Source organism: Convolutriloba macropyga, chromosome 6 (assembly GCF_964194025.1).
Source record: "Convolutriloba macropyga chromosome 6, txConMacr16.3, whole genome shotgun sequence".
Taxonomy (NCBI): domain Eukaryota; kingdom Metazoa; phylum Xenacoelomorpha; order Acoela; family Convolutidae; genus Convolutriloba; species Convolutriloba macropyga.
This window is the reverse complement of record NC_134473.1, coordinates 13,610,861-13,633,337: the sequence shown is the minus strand read 5'-3', so window position 1 is coordinate 13,633,337 and position 22,477 is coordinate 13,610,861. Positions and strand designations below refer to the sequence as shown.

General features: G+C 36.8%; 1 protein-coding gene across 1 annotated transcript in view; it reads right to left on the bottom strand.

The window, feature by feature from the left end:
* Positions 1-21,989, bottom strand: part of LOC142340801 (uncharacterized) — a 36,758-nt gene extending 14,769 nt beyond the window's left edge. The window contains exons 1-2 of the mRNA XM_075391522.1: positions 21,850-21,989; positions 21,418-21,782 (exon numbers count right to left, since the gene is read on the bottom strand). Coding sequence (XP_075247637.1) covers positions 21,418-21,782; positions 21,850-21,945 — 461 coding nt within the window. The 5' untranslated portion in view covers positions 21,946-21,989. The remainder of the gene's footprint in view (positions 1-21,417; positions 21,783-21,849) is intronic.
* Positions 21,990-22,477: the final 488 nt, after the last annotated feature.

Here is a 22,477-nt window from a genome sequence, read left to right as displayed (position 1 = left end):
CAAAGAGTTTAATAATAAAAAGGTAGCAAAGAAGTGCACAATTTAGTATTATTTCCAAAACAATTTCTGGAGTTTGAAATCAGTAGAGAGGACAGCAGTTCTCAGGCAAACTTTCATTTTCCCTTTTAACAATTCAAAAATCAGTTTAATAATTGCGGAATTTATTTTCAAGTTTAAAATTTACTTTCATTTTCACTTTTCAATTACGTGCAAACTTTCACAGATTTTAAACAACAAATCCTCATCTTGCTCTATTTTTAGAGAAAATGCCCAGAAGTTCTAACCCAAAGGAACAGTGTTCTTCCTGCAATAAGCTAATAATGAAATCCAATATGAGCAGACATAAGCTTCACGCAATAGTTTGCTCACAATGCCCCAAATCATTTCCTGACCCAGATAAATTGCAGAAACACATTGCTTCCGTACATGCACCGTCTCTGGTTATCAAAAAGAAGTTTTCTTGTAGCAGCTGTCCCTTGTCCTTCTCTACTTATTATCAACTTCTACATCACAAACGAAACAGTCACCAACGTTCAACTCTTAGCACCTACGAGGAAGCTGACTTATCTATCTATGGAGACTCTCCCGCTCTTCATAGTGAACTTCAAACGGTTCAACACTTTCTGAGAGACTCGGTTCTTGAATTGTCCAGAAAGAAAGTTCACAACTTCAAAATATTGGAGATCATCCATGAAACAGTGATCGACAAATTGGATTGTGTTTACAACGAGTTACCCAGTTCAGCTAAAATCAATATTTCGTTTGGATTCGTGCTGCAAAGTGTGCAAAATCCTGACGAATTTCGCTACTACTACGCAGCAGATAACAACCCCGTATTCCCAAATCCCATGGTTCTCTCTGATGACTCAGATCTCAATTATATTAAATCAATGTTGAGACAAGATGAATTTTTACCAAATCTAATTAATCAACGTCCAGACACAAAGTGGAAGTTTTATTGTGTTACAAATGTCACTTTCTTTGTATTTCTCCTCAGTGGTGTTCCGCTAGGATGCATAGAACAATCAATTCCATCAACCTTACTGAGGAGTCCAATAGTTAAATGTTTTGTATCTGACTGCGAAAACAAACTTATCAAGACAATTTGTGTATGTTTTGTTCCTTGGCCTATGAATTATATGGTAGCAATGAGCTACAACAAAAAACAATGGAATTGATGCGGATGTTTCTCTCAGCGACACGGAGAAATGACGAAACGTTTCAAGGAATACATGAAGACGATATTCCTGTTCTTGAGGTTCTAATTGACAGAAATATTCAGATTTAATCCATTTTTTTGATCAAAAATCGGAAATGTTTGCTGAACTTACTCGTCGCTCCTCGATGAAACGTTCAAAGACAACTTCGTTACTGAGATATGAAAATCACATTTGTTGGACAGCAGACATCAACAAGTTCCTCAAAAAGTTCCGATGCTACGTATGCGATCAATTTTTCGACAGATCCTTCAACTTATTGCGGCACATGCAAAACTGCTCAGAAAACACGCAACACAAATATCCAACAGGAGCCTATCAGTTATCTGAAACTATTTTTGAACGTCTGGAAGATGTAAATATTAATGTTCCGCAAGAGCTGAGATTGTTTTCTCATCTTATCGTATTCGATTTTGAGTCAATAACAGTCCCCTACAGTACACTCAAAAACACAGATTTGACTTCATGGATTGGAAAACATGTCCCCATTAGTGTGTCAATATCCTCGAATCTGCTATCCGAACCAATTTTTATTTGCAACGAAGATCCGCTTCAACTAATCCGTGATTTTGTATCCAGCTTGAGTAGTATAGCGGAAAAGAGCACGCTTCTAATGAGGGAGAAACTCAATGATTTCGTACTTGTATTGGAAGAAAAATACTGGGCTCTTCAACAACTGGTTCCAGTGAAAGACAAGCAGGTACCCACCGGAGCGGAAGACTTATTTGAGAACGAAGCTGAACCCGAGGTGGAGGAAGACGAAGATCTTGAAATTAGGAGACTGAGAAGCGAGCTCAGTGTGATATCAAAATTGAGACAAGATTTTGAGAATTATTACAAAACCATACCTGTTTTCGGATTCAACAGCTCTCGGTATGATTTAAACCTAATAAAAGAGTATCTTCTGCATCACCTCTTAATAGAAAAAAACGTTATTCCTAAAGTGATTCGAATGGGGAATAAATATATTGGCATGAATTTTCTTGGTCTACAGTTTCTGGACATTTTAAACTTCCTGGGAGGAGCGACAACTTTGGATAATTTCCTAAAAGCCTATGGAGCGAGTGAAGAGAAAGGTTTCTTCCCCTATGAATGGTTCGAGAGTATTGAGAAGTTGAATGTATCCCAACTGCCACCAATTGACAGCTTTTGGAGCAAGTTGAAGAATCAGAACGTTCTTTCAGTCGATTACGATAAGTTTGTGGAATTGAAAAACCGTGGAATGGAGCAGGATGAAATTTTGAAGAAATTGAGACTCAAGAAAGTTCCACAAAATGCCGAAGAAAATTACTTGGGAGCTCCAGAATATATGGGAAAGAAAAACTATGCAGACGTTTCGTGACTTCCTCATGTGGTACAATAACAAAGATGTCGAACCTACACTTGAGGCTATGAAGAAAATGATCAGTTTTTACCACTCAAGACAAGTAGACATGTTGAAGTTGGGCTACACTCTTCCCAACTTGGCAAACAGGTTCCTTCATTCGTCAACAGATGCCGCTTTTTTTCCGTTTTGTGAGAAGGATAAAGAATATGATAATTACATTCGAAAGTGGCTAACAGGGGGACCCTCAATTATCTTTACAAGGTATGCAAAAGTTGGTGAAACAAAAATTCGAGAGTCAGAAAACGTTTGCAAGTCCCTCGTCGGAATAGATGCCAGTCAGTTGTACCCTTTTTCCATGACAAAAGAGATGCCAACAGGACCCTATACAAAGTGGGAGTACAATGAAGAGACTGGAAAATTTCATCCGAACAGGAACTGGAGAAGCTACTTTGAACAGCAGGTCATGGACTACTTCCAACAGGTTCACCCCAATTGTAAAATACAAACCCAGTTCACACACAAGAAACAAAAGAAGCTCGGTCCTTATTTAGTTGATGGGTTTTGTAACCATTGCAACACGGTTTTTGAAGCGACGGGTTGCTTCTTTCATTTTTGTCCGTGTCAAGAGGAAAAACCGCTTCTCTTCGAGGACATAGAAAGCGGATTGAAGCGAAGAGAACGTGACAATGATAGAAGAGAGTACCTGAAGGGATTGGAGTTGAATGTTGAAGAGATCTGGGAGTGTCAATGGAAGAAATGGCGGACAGACAACACAAATGGGGTTAAAGACTTTTTCAAGTCAAATTATCCCTTCCAAACATCGATGAACAAAAACTCGCTCATTGAGAAAATAAAACGTGGAGAACTGTTTGGTGTCGTCGATTGTAGTCTTGAGGTTCCAGAGGAAATGTATCCGTACTTTGAAGACTTTCCTCCAATTTTCAAGAATTGTGAAGTTGGACGAGATGATATTGGGGACCATATGAAAGAGTTTGCAGAACGCAACAAATTACTACCCAGACCCAGAAAAATGCTCATTTCCAGTTTCAAGCTTGAACGAGGACCAGTTATTACACCACTTTTGTTATTTTATCTAGACAAAGGTGTGATCCTAAAAGACGTCTTTTGGTTTCTCCAATACACTCCCCGGCGCTGCTTTGAGACATTTGTTCAGATTGTTGTCGATGCTCGGCGCGAAGGAGACCAGAATAAGGAGTCAACAGTCGTTGCGGAGACAACGAAGCTGATTGGGAACAATTCGTATGGATATCAGATCATGGACCGTAGTCGACATACGAACACCAAGTACGTGAAAGGCTCACAGGTGGACAAAATTAATAACAATAGATTTTTCAAGACTATGAATGAGCTACCAGAGCAGATATATGAGGTAGAAATGAGCAAGACACGCATCGAGCATAAGGAACCAATAATTGTAGGATTCTTCATCCTCCAGTACGCCAAACTCACCATGTTACAACTTAAATACAACTTCTTCTCCCCTTTCTGTGATAAGAACAAGTACGAACTCATTGAAATGGATATCGACAGTCTCTACATGGCCCTTAGTGAGGAAAAAATTGATGAATCATTCGACCGGAAATGCGATCAGTGTGGTACTGGATGAGACAGAGCGACTGCAATGATAACTTTGCAGCAAACTCCAGCAGCAATTTCTTCCCACGAGAATGTTGCAAAAAACATGCTGCCTTTGACAAGAGAACTCCTGGACTTTTTAAGGAAGAATTTAGATGCTCTGAAATGATTGCTCTGTGTTCAAAGACGTACTGCTGTTACGATGAGGAAACAGACACAGTTAAACTATCAAGTAAAGGACTCAACAAGAACAACATTGAGGAGCCCCTAAACAAGTATAGAAAAGTTCTGTTTGATGAGGAGCGAGTTTATTCAACAAATCGTGGCTTCAGAGTTGTTGACAACAAGAAAGTTTGTACCTATGAACTGAAGAAAGTGGGAATGTCATATTTTTATCCCAAGCGTAAAGTCTGTGAAGATGGTATTCACACTTCTCCTTTAGATTTATAACTCGTTTTCTTTAGTCTTATATTCATATCGCCTCTGTTTTTAATTCACAGTTTTCCTACCAATATCTCTTTTTAACAAAAGCCGTTTTTTTTGAAATAAATGAATTAGAAACAAATACACATACAATCAATTAAATACAAACTTTTAAAGTTTTGAATACCATTTGCATCATTTTACGAATTATTTTTTAAACATTTAAAGATTTTGGTTTTCAAAACTTACAAAACATCACCAAAGAACTTCAATATATGAAAATCATTTAAATATTTAGACGAAACTTTAGAAAATAGCACATGTGCAAAATAAATAGCATATAAACCACACAATTCTGAATCTTGGAGTTTCTCCTGTACTAATGAACCAAAGTTTAACTTTGTCTTGATACCATAATTTTGCAACATTTCTCCCATAGAATCTCTGTAGAACAACTTTCCATTCTTATTCGCAAGCAAAATCCAGTGGGAGCCCGGTTGAGTAGATGGATCTATGTTGATTATACAAAACGTGTTTGTAGGTAAATATCTTGGTCGAAGATCTGCAGGGAAGGAACCGAGTTATTTGAACTTTAGGTGTGGGAACCTGTTGACAACATGTAATAGTTGTTGATTATCCATTTTTGGTGACTGATCCCTCCTTATCAATTGCAATTGAACTTATACGTTCACCACTAACGAATAATTCTACAGTATTGGTCAAATTGTTAGCAAAGTAGAGCTCTAAACGAATTCCTGCTCCAACTACATCAGGAAAATGCATTTCGACATTGGCCTCCTGTGTTGAAGTAAGATCGAAAAATAAATGAAAATGGTTTTCAAAATCCTTGTATTGAATGTTAGGACCGTCATCATCAAACTTGAGTGCTTTCATTGTTTCAGCATAAGCTCTCACGTGATTTTCTGTTTTCAAGTTGACTATAGTTTGATTCCCACGCACAATTTTAACTTGCCGAAGACCAAATTTACGAAAATGGAACGGATTCGTGTTGTATGTTCCACTGAACTCATTATTCAGATTCATAGCAATATCAATCATTCGAATTGGTTTGTTTGAAAATATATTTTCTTGTATAAACTGGTTCTGTCCTGCGGGAATAATAAACGTCTTTGGAAGTTCTTCATTATAGTAAAATATGGCAGGTTCTCGAAGCAGTCTGCTTTTGAAACTTCTCATCCAGTTATCTGAGATTGCTACCTGTCTAGTAAAAAGGCAAGCTTCCAAAATTAAGGCCTCAGAGTTCAGTCCACCAGTATCGATCATATAGAACGCTGGAGAAGACCGGATCAATTTCAGTCTGAGGTTGACATTTGGGAGAAGTAAAGTTTCACAAGCAAATAGACCTATTGCCAACGGACCGTAAAAAGTAAATTCATCTTTATCTTTTTGAAAAACAACATCTGTAAACGGTCTTTTAGTAAAATCGTTTGGCTCAATCTCGTATCGATATCCTTGACATTGAGACAAGCTTTCCTTCGTTCCTTTTGTACCTGAATACTCAGCAGAAACAAAAGCTTGATGAGCATAAAGAGAATTGGCACTGTGAACTTGTTCATTGTTTAGATAGACTTCGCAATTAGAGAAAAAGTGAATGAAGAGCATTGTTTACCAATAATGTTTCTTCGGCATTATCCAAACGTGTTCGATCGCCTTTAATAACCCTTCCTCTGATGAATAATCGAGTAGATCGCAAGTCAGTGAAAATATTACGATCAGTTTCCAATTGAAATTCGATTTTTGACTCGTTTAACGAATTTGTTGGAAATATTTGTTGTTCATTGGACCAAAGAATTGGGTCTAAAATTGGAACTTTCCCAAAAAAGTCGAGCATAGAGTGCGATAAGGAATTCATTTTAGCCGACCGTTTTTTATAATGATAATTGAGGAAATGATCAAGATTTTTTCTGGAATAATAAAGTAAGTTGAACTTGACCAATAGGGAAGAAGGGAACAAGGTGTCCAGCAGCGTTTCTTAATTCTACATGGATACTGTGGAAGTTCGATTTGATTGCTTTATGGAATCTCAAGTGTTCGAAACTGCGATAACTCAGAACTTGCGATCTCTTAATCTCATCATTATGGAACTCTCGGTGTTTGAATGGAAAGGAGCGTAGAAGAGGACATTTCACATCACCGACTGAATTGGGTTCCACTATATCCAAGTAGAGTAAAACTGTATGTGTTCCAGTAAAATCAAAAGGGAGATCTGCCGTTGCCCAGGACTTGGTGTTGTATGATCTTTTCGAATAAGGCATAACAGGTTTGTCAGCTTCAACGCCCAAGTTAGCAGCCAAACTTTTGCTGAATGATACATTTTGAGATTCTCTATTGCAAAAAGTTAGTCTTCGACTTTTTTTTGTCGATGTTGATGGAAAATTGAGGATCTAAGTTTTTGGGATGTCGTGCTTTTTTGGGAATATCTGTAAGACTCTTTACAAATTCACCCATAGAGTTAAAAACTGCTGGTGGAATGGCAAAGACATGCTTAAATTTCTCATCATAGTGAAAGGTCATCAATCCTCCTTCAACGTTATAACATATACCGGGATATGATACTTCGACTAAAGCTACTTCCCAAGATCCATCCAGTTCAATTTTGTCGGGAAGAAAATTAGTGAATGAAGCCATTGTATTTTGAGGATAAACTTGAGAGGAAGCGTTGGATACTAATTCAAGATAAAACGAATTCATGATGTTTGACTGTACTCTGTGACGTTTGTTTGGGAAAATGATTAGTCAAGGTTCTTCAGAAAGTCTTTCCGAATTTTTTGCCGAACGATACTTTGTCTCGTGTTTTTCCTCTTTTTCATACCACCACCAACTTGTTTTCGTATTGTTGATTTCGCAGTCTTCTTTACTTCTCTTTTAATTGAAGTCTGTCCTGATAAAACACCTCCAATTTCGGGAATGGCTGATTCGATTACATCCCGTCCAATTTTTTTTGCTGCAGGTAAAACGTATTTCTTGAGAATTGGGGGAGTTGTTCTAGCGACTGTTCTAGCCAAGGCTCCAAAGCCACGCCCTCTCTGACGAGGAACTCTTTTAAAATAAGGCAGATTGTAACCGTCCATTTTCTAGCGCGACTAATTGAAAAATGATTATTTAACTTTTAACAATTCTTGCTCGTAAAAGATTCCATCAATGTTTTCTCCTTTCTGATCAACAACAAAGTAAGTCGGGAAAGGAGCCAAAGTGTTTATTTTTCGAATTAGGAAAATTTCATGTGTATAGTGAGGCTTATATCCTTTTTGAAAATTGTGCCCTACTAATACCAACCGAACTTTATCACCTACTTTAAAATTAGGCTTCTTGTTTTTTCGTAGTTTCATCCGCTTGTACATGACAGTCAAAAAGTCAGCATTTACTACATTTTTGGGTGCCAAACCAATACTTCGATTTATTCTAGTGTTGATGATGTCAACAAACATTTGCAGATCTTTGATGTAAGATAATGTGTCCTTTTCCTCCAGGTAGCGGTAAATTAAGTTTTTCAGGGTTCGTATAGCTCTCTCGCCAAAAGCTACTTTTGTTTCACTATAAGTGTGATAATATTTGACTCCCACATCCTCGCAGAAATTGGCCATATCTCCGAAAAACTCTTTTCCTTGATCTAGCCATAATTTTTTCGGGAAATTGAGTTCGTTCTTTTTCGAACACATTTTGATAAAAGCTGCTTTCACACCCTTTGCTCCTTTGCTTCGTAATGCTTCTACTCGCAAGAATCGAGAAAAAACATCGACAGTAACGAGTAAAAAGTTCATACCTCGGTTCCATTGTGATAGTTTATCCATTTGTGCAAGATCCAAAAACCAAATCTCATCAATATAGCGAGCATGCGCATTTAGCCGGGGAAATTTTCTTCTGATCCCTTTGTACTTCGTATAAGAAACTTTTGATTGTAAAAATTCTGTAACTTTCTCGCGACTTATTCCACTTGATTTTGTTAGGTTGTTGATAGAACCGAAAGCTGTTGGTCCCTTCCCTTTATACAACTTCTGCAATTTGATTCTATCTGAAACTGTAATTGAACCAGTCTGAACCATACTGTGTCCTCAAAATGTTGTTTTTAACCAGATATGGTCTCAGATTTAGAACTTTAAGAATTAGGAAATAGTTTGGATCAACTGGAGCGTTTTTCAATTTGATTGAATGAAGGAATGTTTTTATATCAACTCCAGTGTCAACGTTGTCAACAATAATTGTATTGGAAAGAGAAACTTTCAACCGTTTGTTTTCGTAAATTTCTTTCAAAGTTTTCAATGTCTCGGGACTGTTCTTATGGTGAAATTCCAGATCTGTCTTAAGTTCTTTAGGTGGACGCTCGGTTTTTTCGGAACTAATTTCTTCTTTCGCTTTTTCGATAACTGGAAAAACAGTTTTTTCCTTTTTATAGATCTTGCAGGAGGGTTCCGGTAATTTCCTTTTTCTGGTCTCCCACAGTTCTTTTGGAACAAGAACAAACTTTTTGACCTCACTCATTGAAGAAATTTGAAAATTTGTTCATACAAGGGTGACATATGTAATTTAATATTGTTATTCCAGCTTTCGAGCCCAATATAAGTCTTCTGGAATTGAGGGTTGTTGATTTTGACGTGAGCTTTCTAAGTTGTTTTTGGAAGCGAACAAACTGATTTTTTCTTACTCCTGTGAGGTTTCCTTCAATCAAGTTTACAATACACTCACAGAGAAATTGAAGTCTGTCCTGATAAAACACCTCCAATTTCGGGAATGGCTGATTCGATTACATCCCGTCCAATTTTTTTTGCTGCAGGTAAAACGTATTTCTGGAGAATTGGGGGAGTTGTTCTAGCGACTGTTCTAGCCAAGGCTCCAAAGCCACGCCCTCTCTGACGAGGAACTCCTTTAAAATAAGGCAGATTGTAACCGTCCATTTTCTAGCGCGACTAATTGAAAAATGATTATTTAACTTTTGACAATTCTTGCTCGTAAAAGATTCCATCAATGTTTTCTCCTTTCTGATCAACAACAAAGTAAGTCGGGAGAGGAGCCAAAGTGTTTATTTTTCGAATTAGGAAAATTTCATGTGTATAGTGAGGCTTATATCCTTTTTGAAAATTGTGCCCTACTAATACCAACCGAACTGTGTCCTCAAAATGTTGTTTTTAACCAGATATGGTCTCAGATTTAGAACTTTAAGAATTAGGAAATAGTTTGGATCAACTGGAGCGTTTTTCAATTTGATTGAATGAAGGAATGTTTTTATATCAACTCCAGTGTCAACGTTGTCAACAATAATTGTATTGGAAAGAGAAACTTTCAACCGTTTGTTTTCGTAAATTTCTTTCAAAGTTTTCAATGTCTCGGGACTGTTCTTATGGTGAAATTCCAGATCTGTCTTAAGTTCTTTAGGTGGACGCTCGGTTTTTTCGGAACTAATTTCTTCTTTCGCTTTTTCGATAACTGGAAAAACAGTTTTTTCCTTTTTATAGATCTTGCAGGAGGGTTCCGGTAATTTCCTTTTTCTGGTCTCCCACAGTTCTTTTGGAACAAGAACAAACTTTTTGACCTCACTCATTGAAGAAATTTGAAAATTTGTTCATACAAGGGTGATATATGTAATTTAATATTGTTATTCCAGCTTTCGAGCCCAATATAAGTCTTCTGGAATTGAGGGTTGTTGATTTTGACGTGAGCTTTCTAAGTTGTTTTTGGAAGCGAACAAACTGATTTTTTCTTACTCCTGTGAGGTTTCCTTCAATCAAGTTTACAATACACTCACAGAGAAATTGAAGTCTGTCCTGATAAAACACCTCCAATTTCGGGAATGGCTGATTCGATTACATCCCGTCCAATTTTTTTTGCTGCAGGTAAAACGTATTTCTGGAGAATTGGGGGAGTTGTTCTAGCGACTGTTCTAGCCAAGGCTCCAAAGCCACGCCCTCTCTGACGAGGAACTCCTTTAAAATAAGGCAGATTGTAACCGTCCATTTTCTAGCGCGACTAATTGAAAAATGATTATTTAACTTTTGACAATTCTTGCTCGTAAAAGATTCCATCAATGTTTTCTCCTTTCTGATCAACAACAAAGTAAGTCGGGAGAGGAGCCAATGTGTTTATTTTTCGAATTAGGAAAATTTCATGTGTATAGTGAGGCTTATATCCTTTTTGAAAATTGTGCCCTACTAATACCAACCGAACTGTGTCCTCAAAATGTTGTTTTTAACCAGATATGGTCTCAGATTTAGAACTTTAAGAATTAGGAAATAGTTTGGATCAACTGGAGCGTTTTTCAATTTGATTGAATGAAGGAATGTTTTTATATCAACTCCAGTGTCAACGTTGTCAACAATAATTGTATTGGAAAGAGAAACTTTCAACCGTTTGTTTTCGTAAATTTCTTTCAAAGTTTTCAATGTCTCGGGACTGTTCTTATGGTGAAATTCCAGATCTGTCTTAAGTTCTTTAGGTGGACGCTCGGTTTTTTCGGAACTAATTTCTTCTTTCGCTTTTTCGATAACTGGAAAAACAGTTTTTTCCTTTTTATAGATCTTGCAGGAGGGTTCCGGTAACTTCCTTTTTCTGGTCTCCCACAGTTCTTTTGGAACAAGAACAAACTTTTTGACCTCACTCATTGAAGAAATTTGAAAATTTGTTCATACAAGGGTGATATATGTAATTTAATATTGTTATTCCAGCTTTCGAGCCCAATATAAGTCTTCTGGAATTGAGGGTTGTTGATTTTGACGTGAGCTTTCTAAGTTGTTTTTGGAAGCGAACAAACTGATTTTTTCTTACTCCTGTGAGGTTTCCTTCAATCAAGTTTACAATACACTCACAGAGAAATTGAAGTCTGTCCTGATAAAACACCTCCAATTTCGGGAATGGCTGATTCGATTACATCCCGTCCAATTTTTTTTGCTGCAGTTAAAACGTATTTCTGGAGAATTGGGGGAGTTGTTCTAGCGACTGTTCTAGCCAAGGCTCCAAAGCCACGCCCTCTCTGACGAGGAACTCCTTTAAAATAAGGCAGATTGTAACCGTCCATTTTCTAGCGCGACTAATTGAAAAATGATTATTTAACTTTTGACAATTCTTGCTCGTAAAAGATTCCATCAATGTTTTCTCCTTTCTGATCAACAACAAAGTAAGTCGGGAGAGGAGCCAAAGTGTTTATTTTTCGAATTAGGAAAATTTCATGTGTATAGTGAGGCTTATATCCTTTTTGAAAATTGTGCCCTACTAATACCAACCGAACTGTGTCCTCAAAATGTTGTTTTTAACCAGATATGGTCTCAGATTTAGAACTTTAAGAATTAGGAAATAGTTTGGATCAACTGGAGCGTTTTTCAATTTGATTGAATGAAGGAATGTTTTTATATCAACTCCAGTGTCAACGTTGTCAACAATAATTGTATTGGAAAGAGAAACTTTCAACCGTTTGTTTTCGTAAATTTCTTTCAAAGTTTTCAATGTCTCGGGACTGTTCTTATGGTGAAATTCCAGATCTGTCTTAAGTTCTTTAGGTGGACGCTCGGTTTTTTCGGAACTAATTTCTTCTTTCGCTTTTTTGATAACTGGAAAAACAGTTTTTTCCTTTTTATAGATCTTGCAGGAGGGTTCCGGTAATTTCCTTTTTCTGGTCTCCCACAGTTCTTTTGGAACAAGAACAAACTTTTTGACCTCACTCATTGAAGAAATTTGAAAATTTGTTCATACAAGGGTGATATATGTAATTTAATATTGTTATTCCAGCTTTCGAGCCCAATATAAGTCTTCTGCAATTGAGGGTTGTTGATTTTGACGTGAGCTTTCTAAGTTGTTTTTGGAAGCGAACAAACTGATTTTTTCTTACTCCTGTGAGGTTTCCTTCAATCAAGTTTACAATACACTCACAGAGAAATCTGATGAACTCTTTAGGACAATTTAGAAGGAAAGCTGGTTGAAATTTCTTGCTGAGATTCCAAAAGAGCTTCAGAGTATAATAGTTCTGTGCGTTTATCATTAATATCAGTAAAACGAGCACGACTGTTCGGTACGAAGAATTCTGAGGGAAATGATGTTACATTTGAACAGTATCTCAAAAAATCAGGTGTAGATGGTCTCAAATCAATCATAAGATGACCATATGGTTCTTCTGTCGCATCATCATACCACTGTTTTAGTTGTCTTCCGAGTCCTAGCTGTCTCCCCAAGATATCAATCTGCTGCACATCTCTCGGTGATTTGAACAAAACAATGTGAGTAGTCTGCAGCTCGGCATCACGTCCAGTTTTGTTTTTGTGGAAGAGATTATGCTTGATATATACACAATTTAGGTTTCGATGTCTACCGGCTGTCGCAATTCCGTTGAATTTTTCCGACTTGGAAAGAATGTCTAATGAATCATCGAATATAAGTAAATATTTAGTACCGTCAGCGGGTGAGTTATCGATTAAATCAAAGTCAACTCCCTTAATGAATTCTATGTCTGCAATTGATTGCATCATTGTGTCGTAAATTGGCTGAAAGTGCTTATAAAAGTATAAATATCGATCAAATGATGGCTGAAAAGTTTTCATTCGTAGCATATCATTGATGAAAACAGTTTTTCCAGATCCGGAAGGACCAACAAGATACATCAAAATTCGTTCGTTTGTTGAAATGATTTTATTCATTTTATGTTCTGGGATTAGGAAGTATATAACCAACGGCACTTGAAAGAATAGCAATCCAAACTGTTCGTTCGTCACAAGTTCTAGCAAAAATAAGATTAATAATTGAAAACAGAAGCAGTACTAATACAACTAAGCACTGAAATATTGACAAAAAAGCTGTTCGAGAGCAAGTGCGACCACAGATTTTCCAAGGAGGTCTTTCTTGATTGTTATTATCAAAAATAAAGTCAGATGCGTGATTGAGATGATCTGTCATTAGAGAGCAACTGATTTTTGTTCGTCTTTAGGAAATAATGATTCACACTTTGATAAATTGGAATCGTGGTGACATTTTCAAAAAACAACAATATGCAAGACCTGTCATATGTCCCAAGAAACAAAAATTCAATATAGAATTAAAAAATGGAACAATATAACAATATCCAGGGCCGATATTTAGATTTGTTTTCAGGTATCCTGCGGCATCATGAAATTTAGCATGTAATCGAAAAACTTTTGACCAATTGAGAAGTTTTTCTAACTTTGAATCACCAACTCTTATTAGTCCCCCAAACGGAGTTTCTCTGTTGATTTTATCCAGATCTACACTTTTGTCCAAGCTTCGACAGACAGCCAAAAAATAATTTTTGCGTTTTGTATTTCCAACAAAAAGTTTACTGATTTCTTTCTCTAACGCTACAATTTCAACAATGTTCATATCAAGCAACTGTACTGGAACATTAAATTTTAAAAAGTGATTAAATACAAACATCACAACATACAATATAAAAAATTTACAATTACTTTTATGCACTTTGCGATCTTTTTTGGTTTTTGACTTTGTTCAGCACTGAAATAATTTCATCGCTCATTCTGTGTAGTTTCTCCATCTCGCCAATTCTGACCGAAAGAAAGCATTTCCTTCTAAAACTGTCTTTTTCAGTCCCTCGTGTGAACAGCTTGATTGTGAAATAACATCGATTCGGATCATCTTGGAAAAATATTCTAGTCACACACACCTTCCGTCGAGCAGTCTCACTCACCTCCCGGAACACATCAAATTTTGCTTTTTCCTCCACATCAGTTGGTTGGAACACAGTTTCGTCAATCACTAGCTTCGCAGTACCTACAGTAGGTTCGAACAGTAGTGCTTCTTTTATCATCTCAGGTATCTTTTCAATAACAAGCTTCAATTCTCTGGCCGATAGCATCAGAAATTGATGCAGAACATATTCACTTTCCACATTTTCGCGAAATACTTTCAAGTGAGTCCAGTTACAGTTTGTGTTGATTGTTTCCTCTGGGATGCTGATTTGAAACTTCCGGTTACCGTATTCTTGAAAGGACCAACAGTTGTTTCTTCCATCGTGCTCCTCATTCGGTTTTGAGTCGGTGTTGTCTTTTTTTATCGTTCATGTCTTTAAATAGAGAAAACATGCTCCCATTGTGGTAATCAAACTGTGGAGAGGGAACAACTGCTTTTGCCTTGTAATTTCGTTTGCGGATGGGAAAGGAGAATTGTTTTTTGGAATTAGGTGAGGCTGAGCTTTGATCCATCAGTAAGTAAAAATGAGTTTTTGAAGTAGAAAAGTTGGGTATACAAGGGTAACTGAATATTGAGAGTGGAAAGAAACAAATCAATGAATTGTCTTCAAGAAAGGGCTTGATATCTACAAATCAAGTTTACAATACACTCACAGAGAAATTGAAGTCTGTCCTGATAAAACACCTCCAATTTCGGGAATGGCTGATTCGATTACATCCCGTCCAATTTTTTTTGCTGCAGGTAAAACGTATTTCTGGAGAATTGGGGGAGTTGTTCTAGCGACTGTTCTAGCCAAGGCTCCAAAGCCACGCCCTCTCTGACGAGGAACTCCTTTAAAATAAGGCAGATTGTAACCGTCCATTTTCTAGCGCGACTAATTGAAAAATGATTATTTAACTTTTGACAATTCTTGCTCGTAAAAGATTCCATCAATGTTTTCTCCTTTCTGATCAACAACAAAGTAAGTCGGGAGAGGAGCCAAAGTGTTTATTTTTCGAATTAGGAAAATTTCATGTGTATAGTGAGGCTTATATCCTTTTTGAAAATTGTGCCCTACTAATACCAACCGAACTGTGTCCTCAAAATGTTGTTTTTAACCAGATATGGTCTCAGATTTAGAACTTTAAGAATTAGGAAATAGTTTGGATCAACTGGAGCGTTTTTCAATTTGATTGAATGAAGGAATGTTTTTATATCAACTCCAGTGTCAACGTTGTCAACAATAATTGTATTGGAAAGAGAAACTTTCAACCGTTTGTTTTCGTAAATTTCTTTCAAAGTTTTCAATGTCTCGGGACTGTTCTTATGGTGAAATTCCAGATCTGTCTTAAGTTCTTTAGGTGGACGCTCGGTTTTTTCGGAACTAATTTCTTCTTTCGCTTTTTTGATAACTGGAAAAACAGTTTTTTCCTTTTTATAGATCTTGCAGGAGGGTTCCGGTAATTTCCTTTTTCTGGTCTCCCACAGTTCTTTTGGAACAAGAACAAACTTTTTGACCTCACTCATTGAAGAAATTTGAAAATTTGTTCATACAAGGGTGATATATGTAATTTAATATTGTTATTCCAGCTTTCGAGCCCAATATAAGTCTTCTGCAATTGAGGGTTGTTGATTTTGACGTGAGCTTTCTAAGTTGTTTTTGGAAGCGAACAAACTGATTTTTTCTTACTCCTGTGAGGTTTCCTTCAATCAAGTTTACAATACACTCACAGAGAAATTGAAGTCTGTCCTGATAAAACACCTCCAATTTCGGGAATGGCTGATTCGATTACATCCCGTCCAATTTTTTTTGCTGCAGGTAAAACGTATTTCTGGAGAATTGGGGGAGTTGTTCTAGCGACTGTTCTAGCCAAGGCTCCAAAGCCACGCCCTCTCTGACGAGGAACTCCTTTAAAATAAGGCAGATTGTAACCGTCCATTTTCTAGCGCGACTAATTGAAAAATGATTATTTAACTTTTGTTAATTCTTGCTCGTAAAAGATTCCATCAATGTTTTCTCCTTTCTGATCAACAACAAAGTAAGTCGGGAGAGGAGCCAAAGTGTTTATTTTTCGAATTAGGAAAATTTCATGTGTATAGTGAGGCTTATATCCTTTTTGAAAATTGTGCCCTACTAATACCAACCGAACTGTGTCCTCAAAATGTTGTTTTTAACCAGATATGGTCTCAGATTTAGAACTTTAAGAATTAGGAAATAGTTTGGATCAACTGGAGCGTTTTTCAATTTGATTGAATGAAGGAATGTTTTTATATCAACTCCAGTGTCAACGTTGTCAACAATAATTGTATTGGAAAGAGAAACTTTCAACCGTTTGTTTTCGTAAATTTCTTTCAAAGTTTTCAATGTCTCGGGACTGTTCTTATGGTGAAATTCCAGATCTGTCTTAAGTTCTTTAGGTGGACGCTCGGTTTTTTCGGAACTAATTTCTTCTTTCGCTTTTTTGATAACTGGAAAAACAGTTTTTTCCTTTTTATAGATCTTGCAGGAGGGTTCCGGTAATTTCCTTTTTCTGGTCTCCCACAGTTCTTTTGGAACAAGAACAAACTTTTTGACCTCACTCATTGAAGAAATTTGAAAATTTGTTCATACAAGGGTGATATATGTAATTTAATATTGTTATTCCAGCTTTCGAGCCCAATATAAGTCTTCTGCAATTGAGGGTTGTTGATTTTGACGTGAGCTTTCTAAGTTGTTTTTGGAAGCGAACAAACTGATTTTTTCTTACTCCTGTGAGGTTTCCTTCAATCAAGTTTACAATACACTCACAGAGAAATCTGATGAACTCCTTAGGACAATTTAGAAGGAAAGCTGGTTGAAATTTCTTGCTGAGATTCCAAAAGAGCTTCAGAGTATAATAGTTCTGTGCGTTTATCATTAATATCAGTAATACGAGCACGACTGTTCGGTACGAAGAATTCTGAGGGAAATGATGTTACATTTGAACAGTATCTCAAAAAATCAGGTGTAGATGGTCTCAAATCAATCATAAGATGACCATATGGTTCTTCTGTCGCATCATCATACCACTGTTTTAGTTGTCTTCCGAGTCCTAGCTGTCTCCCCAAGATATCAATCTGCTGCACATCTCTCGGTGATTTGAACAAAACAATGTGAGTAGTCTGCAGCTCGGCATCACGTCCAGTTTTGTTTTTGTGGAAGAGATTATGCTTGATATATACACAATTTAGGTTTCGATGTCTACCGGCTGTCGCAATTCCGTTGAATTTTTCCGACTTGGAAAGAATGTCTAATGAATCATCGAATATAAGTAAATATTTAGTACCGTCAGCGGGTGAGTTATCGATTAAATCAAAGTCAACTCCCTTAATGAATTCTATGTCTGCAATTGATTGCATCATTGTGTCGTAAATTGGCTGAAAGTGCTTATAAAAGTATAAATATCGATCAAATGATGGCTGAAAAGTTTTCATTCGTAGCATATCATTGATGAAAACAGTTTTTCCAGATCCGGAAGGACCAACAAGATACATCAAAATTCGTTCGTTTGTTGAAATGATTTTGTTCATTTTATGTTCTGGGATTAGGAAGTATATAACCAACGGCACTTGAAAGAATAGCAATCCAAACTGTTCGTTCGTCACAAGTTCTAGCAAAAATAAGATTAATAATTGAAAACAGAAGCAGTACTAATACAACTAAGCACTGAAATATTGACAAAAAAGCTGTTCGAGAGCAAGTGCGACCACAGATTTTCCAAGGAGGTCTTTCTTGATTGTTATTATCAAAAATAAAGTCAGATGCGTGATTGAGATGATCTGTCATTAGAGAGCAACTGATTTTTGTTCGTCTTTAGGAAATAATGATTCACACTTTGATAAATTGGAATCGTGGTGACATTTTCAAAAAACAACAATATGCAAGACCTGTCATATGTCCCAAGAAACAAAAATTCAATATAGAATTAAAAAATGGAACAATATAACAATATCCAGGGCCGATATTTAGATTTGTTTTCAGGTATCCTGCGGCATCATGAAATTTAGCATGTAATCGAAAAACTTTTGACCAATTGAGAAGTTTTTCTAACTTTGAGTCACCAACTCTTATTAGTCCCCCAAACGGAGTTTCTCTGTTGATTTTATCCAGATCTACACTTTTGTCCAAGCTTCGACAGACAGCCAAAAAATAATTTTTGCGTTTTGTATTTCCAACAAAAAGTTTACTGATTTCTTTCTCTAACGCTACAATTTCAACAATGTTCATATCAAGCAACTGTACTGGAACATTAAATTTTAAAAAGTGATTAAATACAAACATCACAACATACAATATAAAAAATTTACAATTACTTTTATGCACTTTGCGATCTTTTTTGGTTTTTGACTTTGTTCAGCACTGAAATAATTTCATCGCTCATTCTGTGTAGTTTCTCCATCTCGCCAATTCTGACCGAAAGAAAGCATTTCCTTCTAAAACTGTCTTTTTCAGTCCCTCGTGTGAACAGCTTGATTGTGAAATAACATCGATTCGGATCATCTTGGAAAAATATTCTAGTCACACACACCTTCCGTCGAGCAGTCTCACTCACCTCCCGGAACACATCAAATTTTGCTTTTTCCTCCACATCAGTTGGTTGGAACACAGTTTCGTCAATCACTAGCTTCGCAGTACCTACAGTAGGTTCGAACAGTAGTGCTTCTTTTATCATCTCAGGTATCTTTTCAATAACAAGCTTCAATTCTCTGGCCGATAGCATCAGAAATTGATGCAGAACATATTCACTTTCCACATTTTCGCGAAATACTTTCAAGTGAGTCCAGTTACAGTTTGTGTTGATTGTTTCCTCTGGGATGCTGATTTGAAACTTCCGGTTACCGTATTCTTGAAAGGACCAACAGTTGTTTCTTCCATCGTGCTCCTCATTCGGTTTTGAGTCGGTGTTGTCTTTTTTTATCGTTCATGTCTTTAAATAGAGAAAACATGCTCCCATTGTGGTAATCAAACTGTGGAGAGGGAACAACTGGTTTTGCCTTGTAATTTCGTTTGCGGATGGGAAAGGAGAATTGTTTTTTGGAATTAGGTGAGGCTGAGCTTTGATCCATCAGTAAGTAAAAATGAGTTTTTGAAGTAGAAAAGTTGGGTATACAAGGGTAACTGAATATTGAGAGTGGAAAGAAACAAATCAATGAATTGTCTTCAAGAAAGGGCTTGATATCTTGAACCAATGAAATTTAAGTAAGAAGGAGAACAGTAGCGAAAAATAAACTTCGTATCCAATGAGATGTTATAAAATAATTCGTAACCAATGAAAATAGAGCGTGCGTCATGACGTAATAGTTATGTCACTTCTATTTTTAGTAACATCACGTGATGCCAAAGATGAGTTTTCTATATTTAGTCACGTGAGGGTGAATTTAGCATCCAATAAAAGCGAGTTATCTCACTATTCTATTGGAGAACACCTATAGTTCGAGAAAGGAATATTTTGATGAGATGATTGAGTCTCTTCATTGTCAGTTTCCTGGATCGGAGGAAGAATAAGGTCTTTGAAATCGGGCAGACTGAAGGCTTCTGGTTTTTTAGAAAATGAGTCAGCATGCTTGGAGAACATGTCTTCTACCCACCAAACACCGTAGTGATTTATGTCACGAGAGTACGGGAACATAATTCCTTTGCTGTCTTTCAACGGGTGAAACCCTTGTTCTTTTCGAATCCTTTCAATGGTTTGAAAATAAGTTTGGAGAGAAAGCAATGAATTGTTGACTTTTTCTTCGGCTAGGTGGAGGTTATAATGTCTAGCTGCCTCTAAAGTTCTCCACAAATCCTTCGGAAGTGTCAAGCTAGTTGTCTGAGTTTTAATTGTTACTCTAGTGCAATCCACCTCAAAAGATAATTCCAAATTGTTATCGGTTACTACCGTTTTAAATATTGATGCTTCCGTGATAGGAGCGTAATCTAAATCTGAATGAAAAGTAGAAAGAAAAGATGTTGAAGGAAGTGAAGGAAGAATTGGAGTATTTTGCATTTTTTTAGGCTACTTAAGTTCAACCAAGAAAAAAGACAAAATGAATCGTAAATGTTTTTCAGCATCAACATTCCAAAATCAGATCTGACAGATTATGTGATTGGCTAAAAAAAATAAGAAATAGACATTTTCAAAACAATAATACAACTTTTTCTGAAATCGGAAAATTGGAACTTCAGTTTAAAACGACACAGTGAAACACTATTTTAAACAAAAAATTGGTTAAAATTGTAAAAAAAATCTGTAAAAATCAAAAATAAAAAATTGTACTTTTTTGTTAATATGGGAATGGGTGGGTAAATGACCTTATTAGTTTGTTGTTAAGACACTATCTTGCTAATCCCTTTAGTGTGAAGAGCTTGGGTATCATACTGTGAGGTACATTTTTGAAAATCACGTGAGCTGTACATAAGTGTAAATGAGTCATCCTATCTATTTTAATATTAAAACATCACCTAGCTAATCCCCCTTTGTGTGAACAGCTTGGTGTCATGCTGTGAGGTGCATTTTTGAAATTTACACTATTAAAGTGCAATATGGGAATGAGTAAGCCTTACTAATTTAATATTAAGGGATTGACTTGCTAATCCCCCTCGTGTGAACAGCTTGGGTGTCATGCTGTGAGGTACATTTTTGAAAAGTTGTACGTAACTGTAAATGAGTCATCCTAAATTTTTATTGAAAGATTATCTTGCTAATCCCCTTCGTGTGAACAGCTTGGGTATCATGCTGTGTGGTACATCTTTGGAATTTGGAGGGTAGGAGGCTATACCTAATGTTAATACATAGGTACTTCCTTTTACCCCCCCCCCCCACTCTTGCTCACGTTATACTACTATTGAACTTTATAAGGCCCACTAGGTTAATCGCTGCAAGGTGCACATCGTTACATTTCAAAAGTTCTAAAGCCGTTTCGGAAGCTCTACGAGCTGCTCAGCAACTTAGTGCCCTAGGTTTCATTAGTTTCTCTCTGCGAAAAGACGAATCAGAAAGGCTTAAAACCCGATTGAGCAATAAATTGCATAATATATCAACAGGGTGCAAATAACTGCAGTGGGTTACTAATTGCCAAAAATAATTTGTAATTAAAAACAATAAAACTGTCTTTAAATTGCACAAATCGATTTGAGGAGACGATTGAATCGCCTAAAATAAATACTCTTAGAACATGAATTTGATTTAATTGCCAGAATTTCAATTCACTCACCTCATTGTTTTAACAATGAAGTAGAGGACAACAAGCGATGTCAATCCAATCAAAACGAACATTGTTATCTGTACGGCATTTTTGTTTTCACTCAGCGTATCTTTTAAAGTCTGAATATACTGCTGGATGTTCTTTCCATCACTACCGTTGCTCTCAGTATCATTATCAGCTTCCGATTTGGTCGCTTGTGTTTCATTGCCCTCAGTACTGCTCTTCTCGTTTCCAGATTCTTTAGCTGTATTATGATGTTTCTGGTCATCAGTTTTTGAGGCTTTGTCCTTCTTGCCAGTTCCGTCTTTTTTAGGAGACAAGGTAGAGGCCTGCGTTGAAACCGAACCGGAGCTACCAGAAGAACCCTTTGATGACTAAAATTATTACTATTCAGACGTTAGATACATTAACAATGAATGAAGCTCTAAGATTAAAGCTAACCGCTTTGTCGTCTGCAGCATTGATTTCAAACAAAGCAAGAAGCGTTATCATCAAAGCGGCGAAAGCAATTCGTCTAGTGATTTCAGAGAACAACATGTCAGTACAAACTCTAAAAATGACTAGTGATGGATACCAAAATGACTAGTGATCAATTCATTTCCGATGACGAATACCAGCTCTCATACCGTGAAATTATACACATTATGGTATCATTATCATGATGGGGTATACCTTATATGACCATTAAGTTGGGGGGGGGGGGGGATAATGAGAAAGACCCAAAATTCTGACACCTGGCATCACAGTTGAATATAGCCGACAGGCTGTCGAAAACGGCTGCGAAATAGACTTCCTTGCCCCTAATTTAGAGAAAGATAGAATAGTAGTAGTAGTAGTGATGTAGCTCTTCGGTGTCGTCGGGCGCAGTGACTGTGGCCCCTTTTCGTTGACCTTGGTTGCTGTTAAACTTTCGGATCTTTCCTATTATAGCCCCCCCCCCCCCCCCAATTCTGATATAATTACCATTATTGGGGGAGCTATAGGTCATCTGAACACTAAGCTAGGGGGCTTTAATGGGAAAGACCCAAATTTGCCACGTATTGCTGACTAGTTTGTTGTAACTTGTTTC